This window comes from Salmo salar, chromosome 03 (assembly GCF_965601325.2).
Source record: "Salmo salar chromosome 03, fSalSal1, whole genome shotgun sequence".
NCBI classification, from domain to species: domain Eukaryota; kingdom Metazoa; phylum Chordata; class Actinopteri; order Salmoniformes; family Salmonidae; genus Salmo; species Salmo salar.
Genome location: NC_138293.1, coordinates 66,361,642 through 66,386,366, shown reverse-complemented (window position 1 = coordinate 66,386,366; position 24,725 = coordinate 66,361,642). Strand labels below are relative to the sequence as shown.

General features: G+C 44.5%; 1 protein-coding gene across 2 annotated transcripts; it reads left to right on the top strand.

Moving 5' to 3' along the window:
• The first annotated feature begins 201 nt into the window (after nt 1-201).
• Nucleotides 202-23,357, top strand: LOC106601060 (KN motif and ankyrin repeat domain-containing protein 2). 2 transcript variants are annotated; one of them, XM_014192971.3, is made up of 13 exons: nt 202-340; nt 8,677-8,784; nt 15,356-15,425; nt 15,876-17,312; nt 17,622-17,834; nt 17,927-18,041; nt 18,152-18,910; nt 19,038-19,125; nt 19,399-19,618; nt 19,878-20,020; nt 20,404-20,604; nt 20,914-21,012; nt 21,121-23,357. In XM_014192971.3, exons 3-13 carry the CDS (start codon nt 15,386-15,388, stop codon nt 21,175-21,177), a joined length of 3,372 nt encoding a protein of 1,123 aa, XP_014048446.1. In that variant the 5' UTR covers nt 202-340; nt 8,677-8,784; nt 15,356-15,385; the 3' UTR covers nt 21,178-23,357. The 2 variants fall into 2 exon arrangements, with proteins under 2 accessions (XP_014048446.1, XP_045571040.1); XM_045715084.2 differs by lacking the exon at nt 202-340 and adding an exon at nt 6,179-6,345.
• Nucleotides 23,358-24,725: the final 1,368 nt, after the last annotated feature.

The window sequence follows — 24,725 nt, the reverse complement described above, 5'->3', positions numbered from 1 at the left end:
ACTAAAGTATGACGTCATGTTACGGGGACCATGGAAGGAAAGAGCAATGCTGACGGACTTTAGGTCACCCTTGCATTAGGCTATATTTCTATAAGTCACACTGAGCCATTAATACGACGACTCTCTTATTCCAACTCTTATATTTTACTATTTTGAATGAATATGCAGAGACGTCTGAGTGGAATGGGGCTTGTAGCCTAAGGTACTAGTCTGGTCTAAGGCGCTCCTGGCCCTTTAAGAGCGGAGGGAGGGGGTTCTGAACAGCTTGGCTGCGGTGTTTTTGTCTTTATCTCAGTGAGCGCTCCTGGCCCAAGACGTCTGAACGGATTTATAAGGAGAGGTAAGTACAACAGCCTTTTGATAAGATCATACATTCTTAATTCCCAGCAGCCTGTATGTTAACATTTACTCAATTAATAAGTCCAAAATGATGTCTTGGGTAAGATTTCTTTTGTCCTATCCGTTCCCCGGTTTGTGTTTTACTTCTAGAAGTAACGGGTTTCTTATTGCCCATTCTCTACCTATTTAACTGCGTTATGTTTGTATGAATTGGTGTGCACTTTTCCCTAAATATTACTACAAGTATTAATGTCCTAATGAGTGGTTTTGTTCTCGTGCATAGTAGGTTATTTGGCTGAGCATCATTGGCGATAATGCTCTCCTCGAGGGAGCGCACACAATGCATTAGGTACTGGCGCGTGTGTTATAGCTAAGACGTTTTGTGTTAATAGGTCATTCATGTTGACTGAATTTTATTGACAGCTGAGAGAGCGGTCTCACATTTCACTGAGGTTATTGTTCAAATTGGAGAGAAGATCTTAAGTTAATATTTGCGTTCTGGAACATTTTGGAAACTTGCCACCCTCACTCTATTGGCTAAGCTTTAAAAAATTAACAACTTTAACTAAAACGTTTTTCGATCAGGTTCTTTCTTCAATCAAAGTTAGTTTTGAAGTTGAATTCCTGAATACTTTAAGATTATTCCCTCATTAAAAGAAAACCCCGTGATTGCCGTTACTCAAGGGAGAGGGTGGGTCCTGCCATTCTTCTACTTTTCATTAGCCTACTTCCAGATGTTCATCACTTTCTCATTGCCGATCTGCCCTTAACTTTGGTCTGGTTTAACCGCCCGTCCGTGACTGGTGGTCAGTTCAGTGAACGGATGTCTGCCTCAAAAGCTCTAGGGCCCAAGGGACTGATGCCTCATCAGAAAGTTGAATTCATTCTATCGGGTTTTCCTCCTCCCTAGAAGAAGCAGTGTCTGGAAGAACATTTAACGCCTGTAGGCCTAATAGGCTACTAATGATTTTCACGATTTGTCTATTGGTCATTATTAAACTGTTGAACTTTGGGGAAGATGGATACAACCCAAGTGTCATTTTGTGGGAATAGGCTACAGTCTAGATAGGTCCATATAATTGTATGGGGTCCTTTGATCAATCATTGATCACTTGATAGCAGTCTGCTTTCACACAGACTAGGACTACTTTATAGGTGACCGACACAGGCCTCCATATGTGTCCTAGAATGTAAGGTGCCCAGTTGGAGTTATCCCATGCTCGTGCCAGCAGCAGCGGGGATGGAATGCGTACCCTGTCTCACCGACCAGGACCACATTCCCAATTACAACGTTTGGAACGAGGGGCGCTCTAGTGGAATTCCAAATGGAGGAATGCAAGGTTATAAAGCCCATTTGTAGCGGTGGACCACACGCTGGGCATTTAAATGATTTAGCTAGACTAATGGAATTACGCCATTAACCTGCATGAAGCTTCATGTCTGTGATTGTCTGGATTTATTAGAATTTGCGGACAGGTCATAGCGGGCCAGACTGTTCCTTTGTTGACACCTCTCTGTTCAGCTGAAACCATGGTTACACACGAGCAATTCATTTAGAGTTGCCTATCATCTTGAATCAGGTAGTGGAATATAATTACAGACGCTCTGTGAGTTAATGCGTGTAGGCCGTCAAGTTATATTTCACTCTACCATTTTACAGTTCATGTCCGCTTGTGGAGTCTGGAAACTAGTCCTATCACATCAGTCAATGAACAATTGTTACTGATTCAGTGAGCAGAAAGCCTTCTACTTCTGCACAGAAAGGCATGTTATACTTGAGCCTTACACTGCTGCCATAGAAGGTGTATAGTAGGCTACAGCTCAAATACACATTTGGACATCATGTATAGTTATATGCAAATTTCACCCAAACATAAGTTTCTTGTTTTGGTGGGAAAATGGATCACTGTTTGTGCACCTTTTTATTGATAGAATATCAATATTTGTACATGAATATGAGAGTAATTTATCACCAAATTCTCCATCAGTATTAATAACTGTTTTGGTGAAGCCTGTAGGCTATAGTGCCTCGCTTATGACCGTGCTAATCACTCATTGTTGTGGAGAGGTGCAGATGTATTTAGCTATAGCAGGGGATGATTACATAGCTCTGATATTAGAATGGGGCCAGATTGGGGGATTTGGCCGTTGAGGGTTAATACCCCTGCTTATTTATCCAGACCTACAGCCAGAGACAAATCCTTTAATGTTTTCAGTCAACATATTCCTTGATCATGCATGTTGAGTCCAAGGAAGCATGAAATCATTATCTGCTGGACTAATCTCTGGAGTAATCCTTCTTAATACATTAATCGTTCCAAAAGGGAAGATGGATTTTTCTATTCACTGACTCGCAACAACCTCCCAATGCCTTGTTGTGTGTTTGTGTATACCTGCTATGTCTATAGGTGTGGTTCAAGTCCTGCTTGTTGTTATCTAATTTACTTCACTCATTGAGTTAGTCAGGAAACAATCAATGAGGATCCCGGTGAACAGATCACTTAAACACAACATCAGGGCTTCAATGCTTGACTACTTCCTTCCGTTACCCCACTGTGCTGCATGTGACCACCACTGACTGGCTCCACTGACCTGAGGCTTTAACCCCAAAACTGCTGTGAGTCTGATCAGCTTTCCCCTGCCTGACCGGACTAACAGCTCTGCTCGGGTCTTCGTCTCCGTCTCTGTCTCCCCTGAACCTTCCCCAAATCCTTCCAGAACACTACATCTCTGGCCTCCATCAACCCTTATCCCTCTACCTCCCCCTCTGCACAGGAATTCTCCCTCTCTCTCTTTCTCTCACTCTGTCTCTCACTCGCTGTCTCTCCCATTCCTTCCATCTCTCTCTCTCTCTCTCTCTCTCTCTCTCTCTCTCTCTCTCTCTCTCTCTCTCTCTCTCTCTCTCTCTCTCTCTCTAATGCATACAGTTTTTCTTCTATTGTTTCTGTTGCAATTCCTGTCTCTAGGCCCCACCCTTAGCCAGGCAGTTTCCTTTTGGAGGGGTCAACACAATGACCAATGGCAGCTCTGATGTTGATGTTTATTCTTCTCCTGTTCCAGACGTAATGTGAGCAGGCAGGCAGGGCTGAGGCCAGGTCAAGCAGTAAGGCCACTCCCTGGCTGTATGGGCCAGACTATTTCTGCAGCATGCCGTCTTTCTCTACATACCCTACTCCTGCTTAATGTTAAAAACAGTCGTCCTATTTGCTTGCAGTAACAGGGCATAGTCTACATAGCTTGGCTGGGTTAAGGCTTCACTGACATTTTCAACCTCTCCCTGACCCAGTCTGTAATACCTACATGTTTCAAGCAGCCCAACATAGTCCCTGTGCCCAAGAATGTCAATGTAACCTGTCTAAATGACTATTCCCCAGTAACACTCACATCTGTAGCAATGAAATGCTTTGAAAGGCTGGTCATGGCTCACATCAACACCATCATCCCAGACACACTGGACCCACTCCAGTTCGCATACCGCCCCAACAAATCCACAGATGACGCAATCTTTATTGTACTCCACACTGCCCTCTCCCACCTGGAAAAGAGAATGCTGTTCATTGACTACAGCTCTGCATTCAAAACACCATAGTGCCCACCAAGCTCATCACTAAGTTAAGGACCCCGGGACTTAACACCTCCCTCTGCATCTGGATCCTGGACGGTCTGCCCCCAGGTGGTAAGGACAGGCAACAGCACATCTGCCACGCTGACCCTCAACACAGGGCCCCTCAGGGGTGTGTGCTTAGTCCCCTCCTGCACTCCCTGTTCACCCACGACTGTGTGGCCGCGCATGACTCCAACACCATCAATAAGTTTACTGACTGCATGACGGTGGTAGGCCTGATCACCGACGACGATGAGACTACCTATAGGAAGGAGGTCAGAGACGCCAGGACAACAACATCTCCTTCAAAGTCGGCAAGACAAAGGAACTGATCATAGACTACAGGAAACAGAGGGCCGAACAGGCCCCCATTCACATCGACGGGGCTGTAGTGGAGCGGGTCAAGAGCTTCAAGTTCCTCAGTATCCACATCACTAAGGATCTATCATGGTTCAAAAACATCAACACAGTCATGAAGAGAGCACGACAACACCTCTACCCCCTCAGGAGGCTGAAAAGATCTTCAAAAAGTTCTACAGCTGCACCATTGAGAGCATCTTGACTGGCTGCATCACAGCTTGGTATGGCAACTGCTTGGCATCCGATCACAAAGCTGGGCCGTAGTGCAGACGGCCCAGTACATCACTGGGGCCGAGCCTCCTGCCGTCCAGGACCACTATACCAGGCGGTGTCAGAGGAAGGCCCTAAAAATTGTCAAAGACTCCAGCCACACAAGTCATAGACTGTTTTCTCTGCTACCGCACGGCAAGCGGTACCGATACACCAAGTCTGGAAACAATAGGACCCTGAACAGATTCTACCCCCAAGCCATAAGACTGCTAAATACTTACTTAAATAGTTAACCAAATAGCTACCTAGACTATCTGCATTGACCCTTTTTGCATTAACTTTTTTTTACTCATCACATACGCTGCTTCTACTGTTTATCTATCCTGTTGCCTAGTCACTTTATTCCTAGTTATATGCACTAGCTCAATGACCTCGTACCCCTGCACAATGACTCAGTACTGGCACCCTGTATGTATATAGTATGGCCAAGTTATCGTTACTCACTGTGTATTTATTATTACTTTTATTATTATGTGTTATTACTTTTCTATTATTTCTCTATTTTCTCTCGGCATTGTTGGGAAAGGCCCGTAAGTAGGCATTTCACTGTTCATCAACACCTGTTGTTTACCAAGCATTTGACAAATAAAATTTGATTCGAAAAATTTGATTTGACTTCACTGTTCCTAGTTCAAACCCACTATTATTTATTCAGAAGCACATCGCCCACAGTAATTTGTTATACCCTGGTCATATGAGAGCATCTGTCCTCCTCATGCACATGTGAAAGTCTTGTTTTTCATGCGAATGATGCATGACATTGGTTCTAGAAAGAGTGGTTTACTTGTAAAGTAACCACATGATGATAAATGCTACCATCTTTGCCACTTCTGAGTAGACAGCAATTCATTGGTTATTAATTCATGACCAGTTGGCTAAATTAAGACATCTATTAGAATGCGAGTTAGGGTCACATACAGCATTCCCCAGCAGATGCAGAAAGCGCAATGGTTTCTCCTCCAGTGAATAATGTATTACCAGCATGATGTATGTATTTGTTGGTTTCCAAAATAGTTTTCATAATAGTTCCAATTTTACCATGTTTAGTTCCAGTTTTTTTTTCTCCATAGTATTATACTCATTGGACAGGTCAATCATAGCCTGGGTGCTGACAAAATAACATTCAGCTTCATTTAGGAACTAGAAGTGCTGCCTCTATGTGTGCTGGGTTTCTATTGTGAGTCTCTTTTTCTCCTTAAACCAGTAGTGGAATGTTCAAAATATGATCGTAATCTTACAGACGGAACAAGTTCAGATGATGAAGAAAGATCTTTTGAAACCTAATTCACCCTTGGCCAAGAGCTCCTCTTAACCCTCTTGAATCCCGGGGATGTCTGCCCTGTTTTGGCAAGAGCAGAGGACCCAACATTATGGTGTGGCCGCTGGGAGTTTCAATGACTCATACTGGTGGATTCGAAATCTCAGAACAGTCATGGTGTTCTCATTCTAGAAGTTTCCATTTAAAAGTGATTCTCTTCTCCCTCCCTCTTTTCTTTCTCTCCCCCACTCCAGTCTCGCCCCTCTTGTTGTTCACCCCCACCCCTCTTTCTTTTCTCCGTCTTTCACTCACATACTGTACCTCCACTCTCCTGCTCTCTCTTTACTTTACTCCCTCATTCTTTCTCCGTCTCATTTTCCCTCTCCCTCTCCTTGTTACTTTTTCTCCTGGGCTTGGAGGAAGTGACTGGGTTGTTTCTGGGTCCTGAGGGAATACAGAGATGGAGCTCCTTTTCCTGTAACCCTTTCTTCATCAGACCTCAGGAAATCACACAGTAAGCTATTTTAATGGCACATCAATGATATATATCCTTTATAATGAACAGTGGGAAAGGGTGACCCATGATGTACCCTCTTCCAGTCTGGGTCTAGTGTTGAGGGGTTGTGGTGTTCAGTGCCTCTGCATGGTGATATCTTTTGAGTGGGTGTACTGTATACATGTCGTCATCTCACTGCTGCCATTGAAAGGTTACTACTGTCATGGTGGATTTGGTACTCACCACTACAATTTCCCAGTATGTTTAGATGGAAGATAAGAACAGAGTTACTGTATGCCCTCCATATTTGTTTCTTCAGAGCTTATCCCTGAATCAATGAACTGAAATGATTCAGCTGTGTTTGTGGATCTGTGGGAGTCCCATGGGTTCAAAGGATCCTGGAGTGTGTGCGTGTGTTTGTTTGTATATGTGTGTGTGTGTGCGTGCATCTGTGCCTGTGTGTGTGTGTGTGTGTGTGTGTGTGTGTGTGTGTGTGTGTGTGTGTGTGTGTGTGTGTGTGTTTTTTCAGCTGTGTGATGAAAGGGTAGCCGGTGCAGAGGTGAGAGTGTGTGTTAACCTATCTCTTCAGAACTGTTTGACTCTTTCACAAAAACAAGAATGTACAAAAGTTTGCATAGCCTACCTCCTACCTCATAACACTGGGCACCGCATACACATTGGTATATACTGTTTATGTTGGTATATACTGTGTATGTTGGTATATACTGTGTATGTAGTTTTAGTTTAGTTATGACATTTTATAGTCTGTATAGGCTAGTTATTCCACTGTTATTATACTCTATTGTGATGTTTACTGACGCCTTCTAGTATGATAGAATCACATTTGTATTGATTTGTGATGACTGATAAGAGTAGGAGTCTTAGACATGTACACAAACTTCCCAGAGATTGGTTGCTCGTCATCACTGGGCCTGTTCGTATTTCCGCTCTCTGAGTGTCTGGATCCACAACAGGGCCTCAGACACCATTACGTTTGTTTTGAGGCTAATTTTCTTGGCTGTAACAGTCTCTCATTCTCTTATCTCTCTCTCTCTGTCTATCTATCTATGTGTCTCTCTCGCCATCTCTCTGCCTCTCTTTCTCCCTCCCTCTCTTTCTTTTATTTATGTATGTAAATATGGGTTGATCGTGTGTGTGTGTGTGTGTGTGTCTCTCTCTCACTCTCTCTGCTTCTCGCTCTCTCTCTCTCTCTCTCTCTCTCTCTCTCTCTCTGCCCCTCCTAGCTCTATATTAGAACCAGCTGTGGAACTAGGGGCTGAATGAATGGCTCATTGTGATTTGGCTGTCGTTCCTCTATAAGGCTCTGTTTCTCTCACTCTCTCCTTCCCTCCCTCTGTCCCATGACAAAAGTATTCAACAATGGACTGAGGAAGATAAAAGTTCATAATGTGACATTCTGTAAATGGAAACCCCTGACGTTATTTGGCCACAACTCCACAATGAAATGTACTAGTTAAGTCCCAGACTTTGCAGTGAAAGCCAAGGTATGAGAAAAAGGAAGAACCTCCATTATCACACAGCTTATCTCCTGGAACTTGCACGTATTTGTGACAGGACGAATCTGAAATCACATGGATTTGCAGATAGGGAATATGGGCTGTATTCCTTGCAAATCACGCGTAAGTATAGGTAATGTTGTGGAGATGCCTTGGCAAGATACTGGGGTGTTCCTGTAACACACCCCTCTGGTTTCACATGGCACTGGGTTCAAGAGTGTGGGTCAAGAAGTGCATGAAAACATTGCTCAGTGTCATGACAGGGAGGTTCCCAGCCATACAGCAGTCTGTGTTGTTGTGGTTCAGACTCAGACGGATGAGAAGCTTTCTAAAGGCACTAGCTGCATGGAGGTCTGTTGTTGCTCTGAAATTAGGTCCATCTACTCCTGAGTTTGACTGGCATGGAAAGGATGTTTTTCATGTGAGGAGCTGTCACTCTGAGGCAGTGGAATGTGTTTCTGAGGTTGCTTTTCTACTGCAGACCTGGGTGTTTTAGTCTTACAGTAACCAGTTCTTGGTAACCTGCCTAAACATTGGGTAATCCCTGTTTTGTAAGAGAGGCCTGTTTGTAGCCCTCTGGAGAGGCTGGGATGGACCTGTTAGAGTTGTCATGGACGTTTTGAGATTTGATGGCTGGTTAAAGATTCACCTGGTACCTCAATGATGTGCTTCATTTGGAACTTGGTTGCATTTATCCCAAGTTTATTTTGTGGGTCTTTCTGGTCTTTTCTGTTTTCTGATCGCTATCTCAGTAGGATTATGAAATGGATGTTATGATTTCTTAATTTAAATGTTAATATCTTTCCATTATTTTCCTCCATGCTGTGCTCAGGTGCTGACCGTGAGAAAGAGGGGAGGGAAGAAAAAGAGGAGAGAAGAGAAGCCAGAGTGAGGAGATTGGGGAGGAGAGAGACCAACCCTGCAGCACTCTGAGCAGCTGGTATGGAGCAGAAAATAAATCCCTCTTTTCCTAATTCATAAACCATTCCCATTCCCAAACTTGTGTAGAATAGCAATCACACAAAAGGCAGCAATTTAAGACATGGGTGGAAAATTCCATGATTTTCTCTTGTTAGTGGGATTCAAGGTATTTCTTACTTCGCTATAAGCACAGCTTAATCCATGTGGCAATAAAAAGGAGGTAAGACGGTGAATAAAGACAATGTGTTGGACATACAGTCGGGTCCAAAATTATTGGCACCCTTGATAAAGATTAGCAAAACAGACTATAAAAGAAATAATACAAATACTGAGACATCTTGTATGCTCAAAGAAATTGGGAAATTATTATTATTACTTTTATTATTATTATTATACTAATACAATTGCTCAGAGAAAGCGATTTTGTTTAACAAAATAAAGCAATTTTTCTAAAAAAGATAGGGTTCAAAATGTTTGGCACCCCTGTTTTCAATAGCTTTCAATACCTCACCTTGCGAGGATAACGACACTGAGCTGTTAAAAAAAATATATATATATATATATATATATATATTGGAGAACACATTGGGAGGGATCTTAGACCATTCCTCCACACATAATCCTTCCAGATCTTTGATATTCTTCGTCTGCGCCCTCTTCAATTCAAACCACAAGTCCTGGTACTGGGTAAAGTTCATAATGCCGTTGACCTTAACAAGGGCCCCAGGACCAGTGGAAGCAAAATATCCCCATAATAACATCAAGATCCACCACCTTATTTTACAGTAGTTATGTGGTTATTTTCTTCATATGCATCTTTCTTTAGATGTAAAACCCAGCACTAGTGTGCGTTGCCAAAGAGCTCTATTTTCATGTCATCTGACCATGGCACTGGTTCCAATCCAAGTGCCAATGCCTTTTAACAAACTACAGGCCTTTACATTTTTTGGATGACATGAAAATAGAGCTCTTTGGCCACTGTTGAAAATATATATCTAACTAAATTCCTACATTATAATCATACATCTTTAGAAAAGTGTGTCTTTAGCAGCGATTTAAAAAGAGGCACAGAATCTGCCGGATCTACTCTAGACTTTGGAATGGCCAACAGTGCCCTGCCAGAGGATCTCAGGCTGCGTCCTGGCTCGTAGGGAGATAAAAGATCTGAGATATAGGATTGGGCAAAACCAAGTCTAGTCTTAAAGGAAAAATCCTCCCAAAACCACACATTCCTATAATTTACTGTGTTAAATAACACTAATATGTGATAACAATATTTGTTGTGATTTTTTTTTTCTTTGATTTTGTTGTTATATTAAGGTTGGTAGCAATAATGAAATGTGAAAATCATTTTGGAAATCTGTTGCATCTAAAGTCGACTACAAAACCCACAATGCAATGATCTCTCTATGGGTTGGCCACCCAGTGGCCAACCCATAGAGAGTGTAGTGAGAGTGCTGGTCACAATGCCATGTCATGTCAGCTGTCTTTCTGCTTGTGTGAATGGCAAGAGATCAAATACACATGAAAACATGAAATGACCCCAGGAATCGATAGAACATCGCTCAGAGATACCCAAAAACAATATAACATTCAAAATGGGTGAATCTTTCCTTTAAATGTGATTAATACATCTATTCTGAAAGTGACTGGAAGCTAAAATAGGTGTGGTATGGTTAAATTTTTTAGTGCCTGTTAAAACCCGAGCTGCAGCATTTTGAACTAACTGTAGACGATGGAGTGATTTCTGACTGAGACATTTATACAAAGAGTTACTGTAATCTAGGTGTGAGGAAATTAAATCATGTATAACTTTCTCCAGATCAGTGATTGAAATAAAAGACTTGACTTTAGCTGTATTTCTTAGATGATAAAGGCAGGACTGGACAACTTTCTTTACATGCAGCTCGAGGTTTAGGTCAGGGTCAAAGAAGACACCAAGGTTTCTGGCCGTAGGCTTTACATTGGTCGACAAAGTACCAAGGTTATTTACAATCTGGGTTCTAGCAAGGTGGGGCACAAATAAAACAGCCTCTCTGATTTCTTATCATTGAGCTGAAGAAAATTGTCAGACATCAATCATTTGATGTCAGCAAGACACTTCTGAAGGGTAGCTACGCAAACTTGGTCACTGGGTCTGATTGGTAAATAAAGCTTTGTGTCATCTACATAGCAGTGAAACTGAATGTTATTATTGTGGATGATGTCACCAAGGGGAACCATGTACAGGGGAAAAAGGATGGGGCCCAGAATTGACCCCTGAGGGACACCATAGTGAATAGATGCTAGGGATGATACTGAAGCATCCATGCTCACTGAGAAGCATCTACCACATAGATATGACCTGAACCAGTCGAGGGCAACGCCGGAGATTCCCCCCCACCTATCCAGCTGGGCAACTAGGATGTTATGATCAATAGTATCAAACTCAGCACTGAGATCCAAAATAACTTTACCCAGTAACAGGGCATTTTGGCCAAAAAACTGGTTGCCTCTGCCCGGAGGCTGAAACTTGGTCGCAAGTTGATCTTCCAGCAAAACAATAATCTCAAGCACACACCAGAGCCACAAAGAAATAGTTAATTGACCACAAAATCAACATTTTGCAATGGCCATCTCAGTCTCCGGACTTGAACCCCATTGATAACCTGTGGTTTGAATGGAAGAGGGCAGTCCATAAGAGCAGATGAAGGATCTGTAAAAATGTGTTATGGAAGAATGGTCTAAGATCCCTCCCAATGTGTTCTCTGAACTCATAAAATGTTTTAGAGAAATAATTTTGACCCCTCTCCTTCTCTGAGCAATTGTATTAGTATAAAATAAAATTCCCCAAAAACATCTGCATACAATATAGCTCAGTATTTGTATTATTTATTTTATAGTCATTTTTGCTCATCTTTATCAAGGGTGCCAATAATTCTGGACGTGACTGAAGTACTAGCCCTGAGAGTCTTCTTCCAGAACTAAACCTACTGTATCTTACCTACTAACCATGATGGTCACCCTCCTCTGATCACAAAGATATGTGCATTGTATATGTGTGGTAAGAAATGTGGTATGTATGTTTTGATACAGGTGAGGGACATCTGTAGCTTTTATTGAGGGACTGTGTAATAACAATGTAGCGGTATATTAGCACATTCTGAAACAGCTTCGGTGTATCAATGTTGCAACAAGTCACAATGATTAAAAGTAGAAAAGCAGCAATCACGTAGCCACACTGCCATCCAACAGGACATCAGCAGTCTCAGAGACATCCTATTTTGTGCTTGAAGGATCTGAGTTTTTCTCCACTTGATTTCTAATCATAATAGTCAGAGTGGGGGACCCTGGAGGCGGGCAATGTTAACTTCTGCTGGTCTGGAACGTGGGGAGGAGGGGAGGCAGGCGGGCAATGTTAACTTCCGCTGGTCTGGGACGTGGGGAGGAGGGGAGGCAGGCAGGCAATGTTAACTTCTGCTGGTCTGGAACGTGGGGAGGAGGGGAGGCAGGCAGGCAATGTTAACTTCTGCTGGTCTGGAACGTGGGGAGGAGGGGAGGCAGGCAGGCAATGTTAACTTCCGCTGGTCTGGGACGTGGGGAGGAGGGCATCAGTCTGGGGCAACTCATTCCTCCTGGAGGAGGGTAGAGAATGGCTGGAGGAGGAGGAGAGGAGGAGGTTAAAGTCCGGGTCTGGGAGTGTATCACTGAAGAATGGTTGGCTGGTTGTGCTGGTGCTGCTGAGGAGGAGCAGGGGGGTACACTGGACTCTGTTCACTGTCATCTCAATGGAACACTGTTTACAGCCAAGAGAGAGGGAGTAAGGTTACCCACATACATGGTGGAGCCCACAGACACAGCAGACACACACGGGTGGACACGCACGTACACACACACACACACACACACACACACACACAAACACCCAACGAGGCACTGTTGTAGAGGAAGATGCAGAAGGTTTGGGGGAGGATAGGAATTGGAGCACCAGGCAAAGCGTTAAATACAGAGGAGAGAGAGAAGAAAGCGTCCCGTAACAGAGTACGTGTGCACTTGATGTGAGTAGGAAAAGAAAGGAATATTAAACTAAATTGAGAGTTAGTATGAGAAGGAGAAAGAGAGCGAGAAGGAGCGTGTAGAGGAGAGTTTTGGCCGTCGTCATTGCTGAGGGCTGGGATGTTTGTCACGCTGTGAAGCTGAAATGAACACTCTAATTATATCTCATCAACTGTGCCCCTGTCAACCAGACCTCCACCTTCCTGTACTCTCTCAATGACACACACACGCCACCTTCCTGTTCTTTCTCATAGACACACACACACACACACACACACACACAGAGACATCTGACACACTCACATTCCATATTTCAGATATGCTCACATAAGCATTTATACTGTACTCATACCAGGAAATACACATTAAACAATAAATCTCAGAAGGCATTTGATTTGTTGCAACTACTTTGATACTAACACTACATGTCCTGCCATCATTTTGCAGAGGTCACATTTGATCATATCAAATTGTTTGCTTGCTTTGTTTGTGTGTGTGGGAGGGGGGGTTCGTGTGGGCACGTGAGCGTGTGCGTATCTGTGTGTGTGTGTGTTTGCATGGGCGTGCATGTCTGTGTGTGTGGCCATATCAGTGTGAGAAAGACAGAGATGGGGAGAGCTACAATATACAGAGAAATTCAGGCTTCAAAAATACCAAGTCAATTTCGTCAATGTTTCCATGTGCCCTACTTTCCCTGAAATGGGCAAGAACATAAACAGGCGCTGACGAGAGTCATGAGATTAGAGGGAGGGAGAGGACGAGCGAGGGGAGAGAAAGAAATTGAAATGAGCAGAGAGAGACTCCTTTCTTGCTGATGGAACAGAACAGAAAACTGGGCATGAACTATAAGTATGCCCTGAGAACAAAATCAATTCAGGTCCAAACTTTTGATGTCTGTTTTACAGATTCAGCTGGTGAGCTCCAGTGGCTAATGCAAGAGATGTAATGCTGAAAAAGTTCATCCCCAGTTCCCACAAATGAATGACCTAGAAAGTTAATATTTAGCGGCCGGGGAGACGCACGGAATCAGAGACCCCTCATTGTGGGCAGTATGTCATCGCTGGCAGCATGTCACTTTCCTCTTACCACAAGCAAACATAAACTGCAAAGGGTGTCAGAAAAATAGCTCGGCCATCACTATTAACTTCCAAACAGAAATGTTAGTACACCAATAGCAAGACATCTAGTAGGCTAATAGAAAGAACATTCACAACAACATGAAATATGCATTGGTTTTCCCAGTGTCGATCCCAGTGTGCATTTGGTCATTGTTTTGATTGTGTTTAATGTGGTGAAGGTACTATCCTGGGTTGAGTGTATGAGAGCAAGAGGAGGGGGAAGGGGGATGAGGGGAGACAGTGGTCAGATGAAATCTCTTTATCGTCAGCTGACGAGTAGAGGGGGAGAGAAAGAATGAAAGAGGGAGGGAGGGAGAGACAGAGAGAGGGAACAGAGAGGGGAAAATAAATGGAAAAAGAGTGGGAGAGAAAGAAAGGGCGAGAGTGTCTGTAAACCCTAAATCGAGAACCTCTGTTAGTGTTCACAAACGATTCCTAATAAGGCTGTAACTGGCAGCCTCCAACCTCTCTCTCCTGGAATAAGCTGCCTGGAAACTTTCCCCTTCTTACTCTTCTCCTCCTCGGAATATTAGAACCAGAAACAAACAAAAGGTGTACTATCGAGCAGAAAGATGTACTATCGAGCAGAAAGATGTGCTATCGAGCAGAAAGATGTACTATCGAGCAGAAAGATGTACTATCGAGCAGAAAGATGTGCTATCGAGCAGAAAGATGTACTATCGAGCAGAAAGATGTGCTATCGAGCAGAAAGATGTGCTATCGAGCAGAAAGATGTGCTATCGAGCAGAAAGAACATAAGCAGGCAGAGAAATGGCTAATTGAGGCTAAATATATCACAGAGAGATTCTTAGGGACATACACAAGATGTTAGATATAGCCAACCCACCATATGACCATCCTACAGTATGACCAATTAAACTCTCAGGCCATCCCAACAAAGAAGCAGTATATTGACCAATACAAACCCGGCTTATACACTACGCCCTCGTGAGAGAGACTCTTCAACTACAAGGGTTGTCATTGTGACCCTACACTCTTAGAAACAAGGGTTCCAAAAGGGTTCTTCGGCTGTCCACATAGGAGAACCCATTTTGGTTCCAGGTAGAACCCTTTTTGGTTCCAGGTAGAACCCTTTTTGGTTCCAGGTAGAATCCTTTTCGGTTCCAGGTATAACCCTTTTGGGTTCCATGTAGAACCCTCTGTGGAAAGGGTTCTGCCTGGGATGAAAAGGATTCTACCTGTAGCCAAAAATGGTTCTTCAACAGGTTTCCCTATGGGGACAACCGAAGAACCCTTTAAGGTTCTAGATTTCACCTTTTTTTCACTGGCCTTTCCCCTGCTGGTGTATCTATCCCCTTTGTGTACAATGTATTGGCAAATATCTTACAGTGGGTTGCTCCATTAGGAGTAGTTCTTCTGACTGTGTTGTGAAAGTGTTTGATAGGTTTGAATGAATGTGTCTTTCTCTCCCCCCAGGTGAGGTTTTGTGGGTAAACGTGTGACATCATGGCTCAGGTGCTGCACATGGACCCCAGCTTCCCAGGAGGTATGGTCCTAACTCCACTCTTTCTATTTCTTAACATCATAATACTGAATCATCTCCCACAAACTATCATGTGAGTGAATAATCTATTTCTCATGTAGGGACTGTTTCCCAGACACAGATTAAGACCATAAAGTCATTTCACTGGAGTTTCTCCCTTTGGCATGCTTTTCAGTCCAGGATTTAACCTAATCTGCCTTGGCCTAAAGTGTTTAACATCCAAAATAACTTAGATCAACCTAAAGTCTTTAGATATCTTAAACCAATCAAGGTCTGGGTATAACCGACTACTTTATTTATCAAACTTTGTTTCTACCTAATTTGTGTAGCTACTATTAGAGTGCATACCCAAGCACTCAGTATCCCCGAGAGATAATGCTATTTTCTGAAGTCTGAGTCCGAGATTAGATGGCAGATTTCCGCTTGTTTTAACTCTATTCCTGTTCCCTGCAGGGAAGCTTACCCCATCCGCTCCCCCCTCCCTGCACGGGAAGGAGCAGGAGGCGCCCTACTCTGTGGAGACCCCCTACGGCTACCGTCTGGACCTAGACTTCCTCAAGTATGTCAACGACATTGAGAAGGGAAACACCATCAAGAAGGTGCCCGGTCAGCGCCGGCCCCGCTACGGGTCTCTCCCCCGGGGGTACGGCTACACAGGCTCCTGGTGGACCTCCACAGAGTCCCTGTGCTCCAACACCAGCCAGGACAGCCGCCAATCATCCTTCTCCTACTGCGCCCCGGGCTACCACCCACATAACTCCCACTCCCAGAGGCCCAGCTTCAGCACGGCCCGGGTGGAGAAGACCCTGCTGGACGCCCGCAGGAAGTTGGAGGAAGAGAAAGAAGGGGGCCCCAGGAGGTTCTCCAGCACACTGGGTAGCATGCACAACAGCATGGCCGGATCCACCACCTCCCTGAGCAGCGCCCACAGCTACAACCGCACCCATGGAGGAGGAACGGGCTCCTTCACCCCCATGAGCTCCGGCCTGTCCACGCCCGTGTCGCCCACCCCGGCCCACCTGCAGCATGTGAGAGAGCAGATGGCGGTGGCTCTCAGGAAGATCCGGGAGCTGGAGGAGCAGGTGAAGACCATCCCCGTGCTCCAGGTGAAGATCTCTGTGCTGCAGGAGGAAAAGAGGCAACTAAGCGTCCAGCTGAAGAGCCAGAAGTTTCTGGGACACACCCTTGGCTTCGGCAGAGTGGGCCGGCCCCGAGGGGAGCTCTACATCGACATCCCAGAGGAGGAGGTGAACTCTGGAGCTGGAGCCACCACCCGGGTTGCAGCAGGACCTCTGTCCCCCACCACCCCTGAGGGCTCCAGGCCGCAGGCAGACTCAGGCTGTGAGATTGAGGACACGGTGATCGTGGGTGGAGCGCGGCCGGCTGGGCAGAGGGAAGTGCGTACCATTGGGGTGGGACCAGAGGAGGCGATGGCCAGCCAGCAGGTGGATGTGGGCATTGGGGTGCAGGAGCAGGACCTGGGGCTGGTGCCGGAGACAGAGGCCCTGAAGAGCCAGGTGGGCCAGCTGGAGGGCCAGCTGAAGAGGATGATGCAGGAGCTGCAGGCTGCCCAGCAGCAGGTGCAGGCAGCTCAGAGGGAGAGGCAGGCTCTGGCCCCCCAGGCAAACCACTCGGTCAGGGCCACCAGTCGGAGCTGGCAGGAGCAGCAGGGACGCAGCCTGCAAACGGTAGTCAGCTTTACCCAGCAGCCCCATCACCGGGCACAGAGGACTGTGGGAATCCAGGTGTACACGCTGGAGCAACCAGCCACTGTGGTGGGGGTGGGCACGTTGCTCCGAGCAGAGGGGTGCAGCTCCCCCTCCCTCCCTCCAGGTGGTACAGTCCTGGAGGGAACCCACAGAGGACATGCACAGGCCCTGGGCCCAGAGGGTAGGTCTGACTTCAGTGATAAGTTACAAGTGATATCAAATTAAATGAACTAGGTTTAAATGGGGTGGCAGATAGTCTAGTGGTTAAGAGCGTTGGGCCAGTAACCTAAAGGTCACTGGTTCAAATCCATGAGCCGACTAGGTGAAAGATGACGTCGATGTGCCCCTGAGCAAGGCACTTACCCCTATATGCTCCTGTAAAATGTACAAATGTTTTCAATAACAACTAGTTGTTAGGTTGAAAAACCATGTGTTTTCTTTGATTGTTTATCCCTTCCATCTTTTGTCCTCTTCCTTTCCATTCCTCCAGATGCAGCTGTTGAGCTGCCCATCGCCATCTCCTCCAAACAGGTCCGAGAGGTCCTAAGAAGTGAGCTGTCCACCTCTGTGCCTGTCACTAATCCTGCCATCGCCATTGATACCATTGGTAATCAGATGGCTTTGCTGCATCTGAAGGAAGGAGAGACACCCCAGCACACTGCCATAAACACCATCCAGTCTCAAGAAGACCCATCAAAGCCAGGTAGCTATCGACCGTACGACTCCTTACCTTAACCCTCCCGCTAACTGTCTGACGTAACATAACATTGTGGCAACATTGGGTGTTCTCTCCAGCTGCAGCAGCCTCTCCACAGACCGCCCCGAGGTCCATTATGAAACATAAGGCTGAAGGAGAACCTGGCTCTCCATCCACCAAGAAGAACCTGCAGTTCACTGGAGTCAATGGAGGGTACGTGTGTTATTGATAGTGTATGACATTGCTTATGTGTAACAGTGTATTCATGTTACACTACAGAGATCGTGAGTTGACGTGTGTGATAGATCAGTTCTGTCCTGCAGGTATGAGTCCACCTCCTCAGACGACAGTAGCAGTGAGAGTTCAGAGGAGAGTGATGCCAGTGAATATCATGAGACCACAGAGAAACTTCCAGAAGCACCAGAGTCTGCAGCGGGACAGCACCAGCGAGCAGCAGCAGTCCCAGTCTCCTCCACAAGGCTAGAGCATGCCACCCCGCTCCCAGCCACTACCGTCCAACCACCAGCCTGCGAACCTGCCTCTGAGCGGAGCACCAGCCAATCAGCAACCATAAGCATAGGACTGCAGCATGTAGCCACCTTATCACCAGCCTTGAACACTGCCGTGCAACAATGTGCCTCTGACTCTGCCCCCACTGAGACTACCTACCCGTTTCCAGCCAATGACTGTGTCCGTCAGGGGAGTATTGTCCAATCATCGGTCCCAGACCCCATCCCTCAGGAGTGTACCTCCATAAATACTAGCACTGAACCCACTACACCTGAGCAGTGCACCATCCAATCAGCAGCTACCTGTTCTGCACCCCCCAAGCCACCCAGATGCCAACCAGAAGCCACTAACCCGGAAGTAAAGCAGGGTGTCACCCAATCAAATACCACTGATGTCACCGTTCAGCTAGATGCCATCAAATCACAAACTACTGACCTCGCCCCTCAGCATTGGGCCACCCAATCATCAGCTACTGAACAAAGCTCCCAGCAGAGGAGAGTCCAATCATCAGCCTCGACACCAGCACCTGGAAACGCCCCAAGTGCTACTGGAGCAGCCAATCAAGAAACCAGGTAAACCAGCACAAACATTTAAAAACTCTAATCAATAGATCTATCATTCCATTAATGATCTCAAGTGCAGTATGATATTGTGTATGTGTGTGTTTGAATTTGCTGTGTTTTCTTTCATTTCTGTCAGACTGGAGTTCAGTGAGAGCCTGATGGCATCTCTCCATGCCCTGCAGAAAGCCCTGGGTGAACCCAATGCTTTCAGCCAGCCAGCAGCGGTATGCTATTCTCTTTTACTCTGCCCACCATGACAGTTTACATGACTTCATCTGTGATTTGTCGTTTCATATAGTCACTTTCTACATAATTGTGTTCATGTAACCGACGGGGATTTGAACTCTGGTCTCCTGCACTTTACAATACTGGGTTATCCCATTAAGCTAAAGCTGTTAGGCCTAGATTCATCTGTGTATCATAAACAGTGTGAGTTACTTTGACCAGTCCTGTCTGGTTGTTAGTCTGAGACCGGTGTCTGTGTTTTCCCTCCCCAGAGGACAGCCTACACCACGGTGCTCCAGGAGTGGCTTCGTGTGTCCTGTCACAAGGCAGCTGACACTGCCATGGTCAGGGCCTATATGGATACCTTCTCCTCCGTCTCCCCACAGCTGCTGAAGTTTGTGGTCAATATGGCTGACGGCAACGGCAACACGGCCCTGCACTACACCGTCTCCCACTCCAACTTCCCTGTGGTCAAGCTGCTGCTGGACACTGGTGAGTGACTGGGGGCTGTGTGTGTTTACAGACAAGAGAATAGTGGTTTACTTTTATGGTGGACAAGTAAGTGTTTGGTTTGTTTGTACAGTACATGGATCAGCACTGTATGAATGTGTATATCTAACACAGACTTGTGGTCTGACATAGATACAATTGACTGTCTGTATAACCTTTATGTACTGCATGACTGTTAGTGGAATGGTTTAGGAATATAATTCCCATGATAAACGTGTCCTGGTCTCTCTCTCCCTGTCAGGCCTGTGCAACGCTGACAAGCAGAACAAGGCCGGGTACACAGCCATCATGCTGACAGCTCTGGCTGCCTTCCACTCTGACAGTGACCTTCACACCGTCCTGCAGCTGCTGCGCACAGGGGATGTGAACGCCAAAGCCAGCCAGGTACACTATGCCCCCTGCTGGACAGCAGGCCTCCCTGCACACAGCCAAGCTCAGGCAGACCAATGACGTCCCTCCCAAGCCCCTGACAAAATGGCTATTTCAGCTACTTCAGTTAGATGGCTCCTTTGCGTGTATGTTGCTGATAGCTCCACATTGTATCTATGTTCTGATGGAATTTAAATTCTCAATTGGTTATGTTGGGCCAGGACATGTCTTTTCTTGCCTCCGATGGTTTTGTAATTTTCTGTAACAAAAGCTGACTGTTGATGTTAGGCCAGCTCTTATAACTACTGCCTGGAGTTTTTCCAGGTCAGAAGGTCACACGGTCAGGAGACTGGTAAAACTCGTGGCCTTCCTAACGGGTAACTGTTGTATGTTGTTAGGCGGGTCAGACGGCGTTGATGCTGGCAGTGAGTCACGGGCGAGGGGACATGGTACGGGCGCTGCTCTCCTGCGGGGCACAGGTCAACATCCGCGACGACGACGGCTCCACGGCGCTCATGTGTGCCTGCGAGCACGGCCACGTCGACATCGTGCGTCAGCTGCTGTCTGTGCCAGGCTGTGATGTCACCCTCACTGATAACGTGAGTCAACAAGCCTACTCCCAAACTTCTAGGATTTTACATAGCATTTTACTTGTTTTCCCACCCCGTTTTCCCTACTCTCTAACAGCATCTGTGAGTCTGTCTCCCATGTCAATACAGTGTCTTTGACTGTTTGTTTTCTACTTTCTCTTCTGTCTCTCTATTTTGCTCTCGGCGGTGCAGCTCTGTGCACCAGCTCCCAACCCTGTCTCTCATCCTTCCCTCAGCCTGACCTACTTTGTCTTGCCTTTCTCACCCTCTCTCTCTCTTTGGCAACCAACCTATGGTTATTATCTCTCTCTCCACTAGGATGGCAGTTCAGCCCTGTCCATAGCCCTGGAGGCCAGTCAGAATGACATCGCTGTGCTTCTCTACGCTCACCTCAACTTCGCCAAGCCTCCTTCGCCTGTAAGTGTTGTCAAACAGAGAAGTTCCGTTAACATTTCAACAAAAACAAACACACACTCATTTGTGGGTGCATCAGGTGGTGATTTACAATATTGTTTTACCCTCAAGGTATCACCAAAGTCTCCTCTTTTGGGATCCTCTCCACCCTCTGGTGAAACAAAGTGACCACACTGTTAGATACCTTTTGGTGAATTTAACAGCACCGCTTCAACCAGCTCCTCAACCATTCCACCACAAGTGTTGATATCTGTGTATATATATGTGTGTGTGTTCGTGTATGTGTGTGTGTGAGTCTGTCTGTGTGTATTTGTGTGTGAGAGAGTGATTGTAATGGTATTTTCCTCTTCTCTCTGTCTGTTCTCTCTGTATGTACTGTATGTGCACGTCGGCATGAAACCCAGCACTTGACACAATCCTAACGCGTCTTTTCTTTAAACAAAAAGGAATTCATTGTGATGCTATACACACATATAGTTGTTTACGCACAAGAGTCCATTTTTTTTGTTGCAGTGTTGGTTGAAATCAATCTCAGATAATATTCACATGACAGAATAAGCAGTTCCCATTGCAACAGCTCAACACACAATCTCAACTCAGCAATAATCCCACTTAAATTAATTTTGTTTTTTTTATTGCCACTAGATAAGCAAGATTGTATTACTTTACCGTAGTTCATTATTGTAGCTTATTTTTTGTTTCCGTTGAATTTGTTACTTATTACTGTACAAGCAATATATGTCATTCTATATATCATTGATAATCGATCAGTTGCAATGACACAGTAGGAATATGTTGTGTCTCATCACAATCATTTATGAAATGCCGAAAGTCACCCATATCACTGTAAAATGATTAATTCACCCATATCATTCTAAAACTACAAAATCACCCATTTCATTCTAAAATACACATATCTCCCTGAAGTGTCCTTTATCGATTGTATCAGTCAGCTGATTGGTGCTAAAACAATTCTGATACAGGACTCCAGTTTAATTTAGTACAATAGATCGAGATTTCTACACAACCTTTATTTACCCTAGAGTATTTTTGATAGTGTCTTTTTATTCAATCCAAATTTCACATAGATAACGGTATGAATCTCCAACACTGTTAACAGATGACAGACTTTACACACAGCATTGCTACTTTAGATGTCAGACAGCTAGCTGTGACGAGGCCTACAGCACCCTTACCAGGAAACTGTTTGAAATGATGGTCTTACTGGATAACTTCCAACCACATTTTAGTCGTGGTAACAGGTAACAATTTTTTCGAATTTTTATCCAAAGATCTTCCCCTCGTAACAACTCTTTTTGTTACACTGTATGTTGTGATCAGTTTGAGTGTAAAGATAATAATATGTATTGACCAGACAGATAATTCCCAACAAAATATTTGGTGACAGCAACATTATCTTTGAGGTCAATAACAGTTGTATTGTTCATGAGAAGGCAACTAGAAATGGTAGCTACTTTAACTATCCAATAAAGGTACTACATTTCTGAAATGAAAGATTGTTTATTTTTTGGAATAAAGATTTTATGAGTGGTTTTACTGAGGGAGGGAGTGACGTGGGGTGGTTGGGTACTGACTAGGGTGTGTAAGGTGGTAGGCAAGGTTAAACTTCCTGTTCAGTGGTCACCCTTTTAGGATTGGTTGGTAACTAGAAAGTGACAGAATGGACTATGGATCTAATGAAGAATGTGCATTGTAATATAGGTATACCAAAATTATAATAATATATGACATTATTCTACAGTAGTAGTGATGCATACAATTATCATTTAAAAATGATTGAAGTCCAGAATACAAAAATACACAGAGTATACCAAACATTAAGGACACCTTCCTAATGTGGAGTTGCCTCACCCTCTGAATGGCACACATACACAATCATCTGTCAATTGTTTCAAGGCTTGAAAATCCTTCTTTAACCTGTCTCCTCCCCTTCGTCCACACTGATTGAAGTGGATTTACAGGTGACAATAAGGGATCATAGCTTTCACCTGGTCAGTCTGTCATGGAAAGAGCAGGTGTTCTTAATCTTTTGTATACTCATTGGTGTCTCAATTTGGATTTCTCTTTTTTAAGTAATCCCCCCCCCCCCCCCCCCCCCCCACCTTTATTACAGGATTTCCTTCACAATTGGATTTTATAACGTTTTATATTTGTTTTACTTTCTTTTTTATACATTTATATTTGTATTACTTGTTCACAACTATAGGTTTACCTACTCCACATTTGTTTTTGTTTTTTTGCCTTCTGTAAAATGCTCAGTTTGTATTTTTCACCATTTTGTTTTATGGGTTTTTGGAAGAAAATAATAAATCAGCCTTCATCGTAAATCGTCTCTGTGAGTGTTTCTAGTAACAGAAGAAACTGGACCAATCTCTCTGATTAGGCCTTCTTGAATCTTCAATACAACGTGGATGATACTGCAATTATAATACATTCCAAGACAATGTTCCTCTGCCCTTACGTAGGCTATTAGCCTAATCCGTGAAACTAATAATCACAATAATAAAAGTAGGCTATTAGCCTAATCCGTGAAAATAATAATCACAATAATAAAAGTAGGCTATTTCCTACTCTGCAGTGGGTATTAAACAGGACCTTGCACGTATTTAACGTTAGGCAAGGAGTTTGAACAGAGCATTTCTCGAGCCAGCTGTAGCCTAATTGTGGATGATTTGACCAACAGAGCGTGCTGTTGCATTTAGTGTAGTAGATGTCTTGGGAACGCTGCGCAGGCTGTCATGTCTGCAGCAGACCAGCAGAGGACACTGGTAGACTGTATTTGTGTTGGAGACCAAACTGTTGTTTCCCCGATTTCCCTCAAAAACAACAAAAACAAAACCATCAAAAAGGCAGACTTCCACTTTGGCAAACAACCCAAATCCACTGCACAATGCAATGCTTAGGCTGCCTATAAACCCCTTCTCAAAATCAAACCGCCTGCTGCCAATGCCATCAACATTATAAACACTTGAATCTGGTCTATTAATCATTACCTCGTGCATTACAAATGTTTCATTACGATTTCCAATTGTATGTGACACATAGGCCTATTGTAAACTAAAGTTGTAAGTTATTAACATGTTCGTCTTGATTTAGCTATGTCGCGAAGAATATAGATTTGCCTCAGAAGAATCAATCATATTTTACATTTTGACACAGTTGACACCATTGATTGATTGGTTTTGACTGATTTACTGGTCTAATGATTGATATGTCGATTTTAAAAAGTTATGTGAAATTACGAAATGTACCTTCATTGTGATACAAAAATGTTAAATAAATAAGTGAAACAGTAAAGCATTGATGAAATTTAGATTGTATGGCCAATGAATGCCCCATGTATGGCCGATGGTACAAACAGGATAATCACAATCAGCATGACTTTCTTACAAAAAGGTAAAATGTTCAGAATGTGCCTATATATGCTATTAATAGCCAATTGACCTCAAACAAGGAAAGTGACTCTGATGTCATAGGGCATACTATCACGGACATATTCTCTGAATTGAAGTACATACATGCCGTGCCAGTGCCACGCTAACTGAGCGACTAGGGTGGGACCAGAACACTGTGATAAAACTGACTCATGTTTCCTGTTAGATAAGCAAAGACAGAGATAGATGCCCTTTATCAATGTGCACCCCACCTTTCGTTAGAGCACCAAATCATCCAAATATGAGCTCATTGCTAGACAC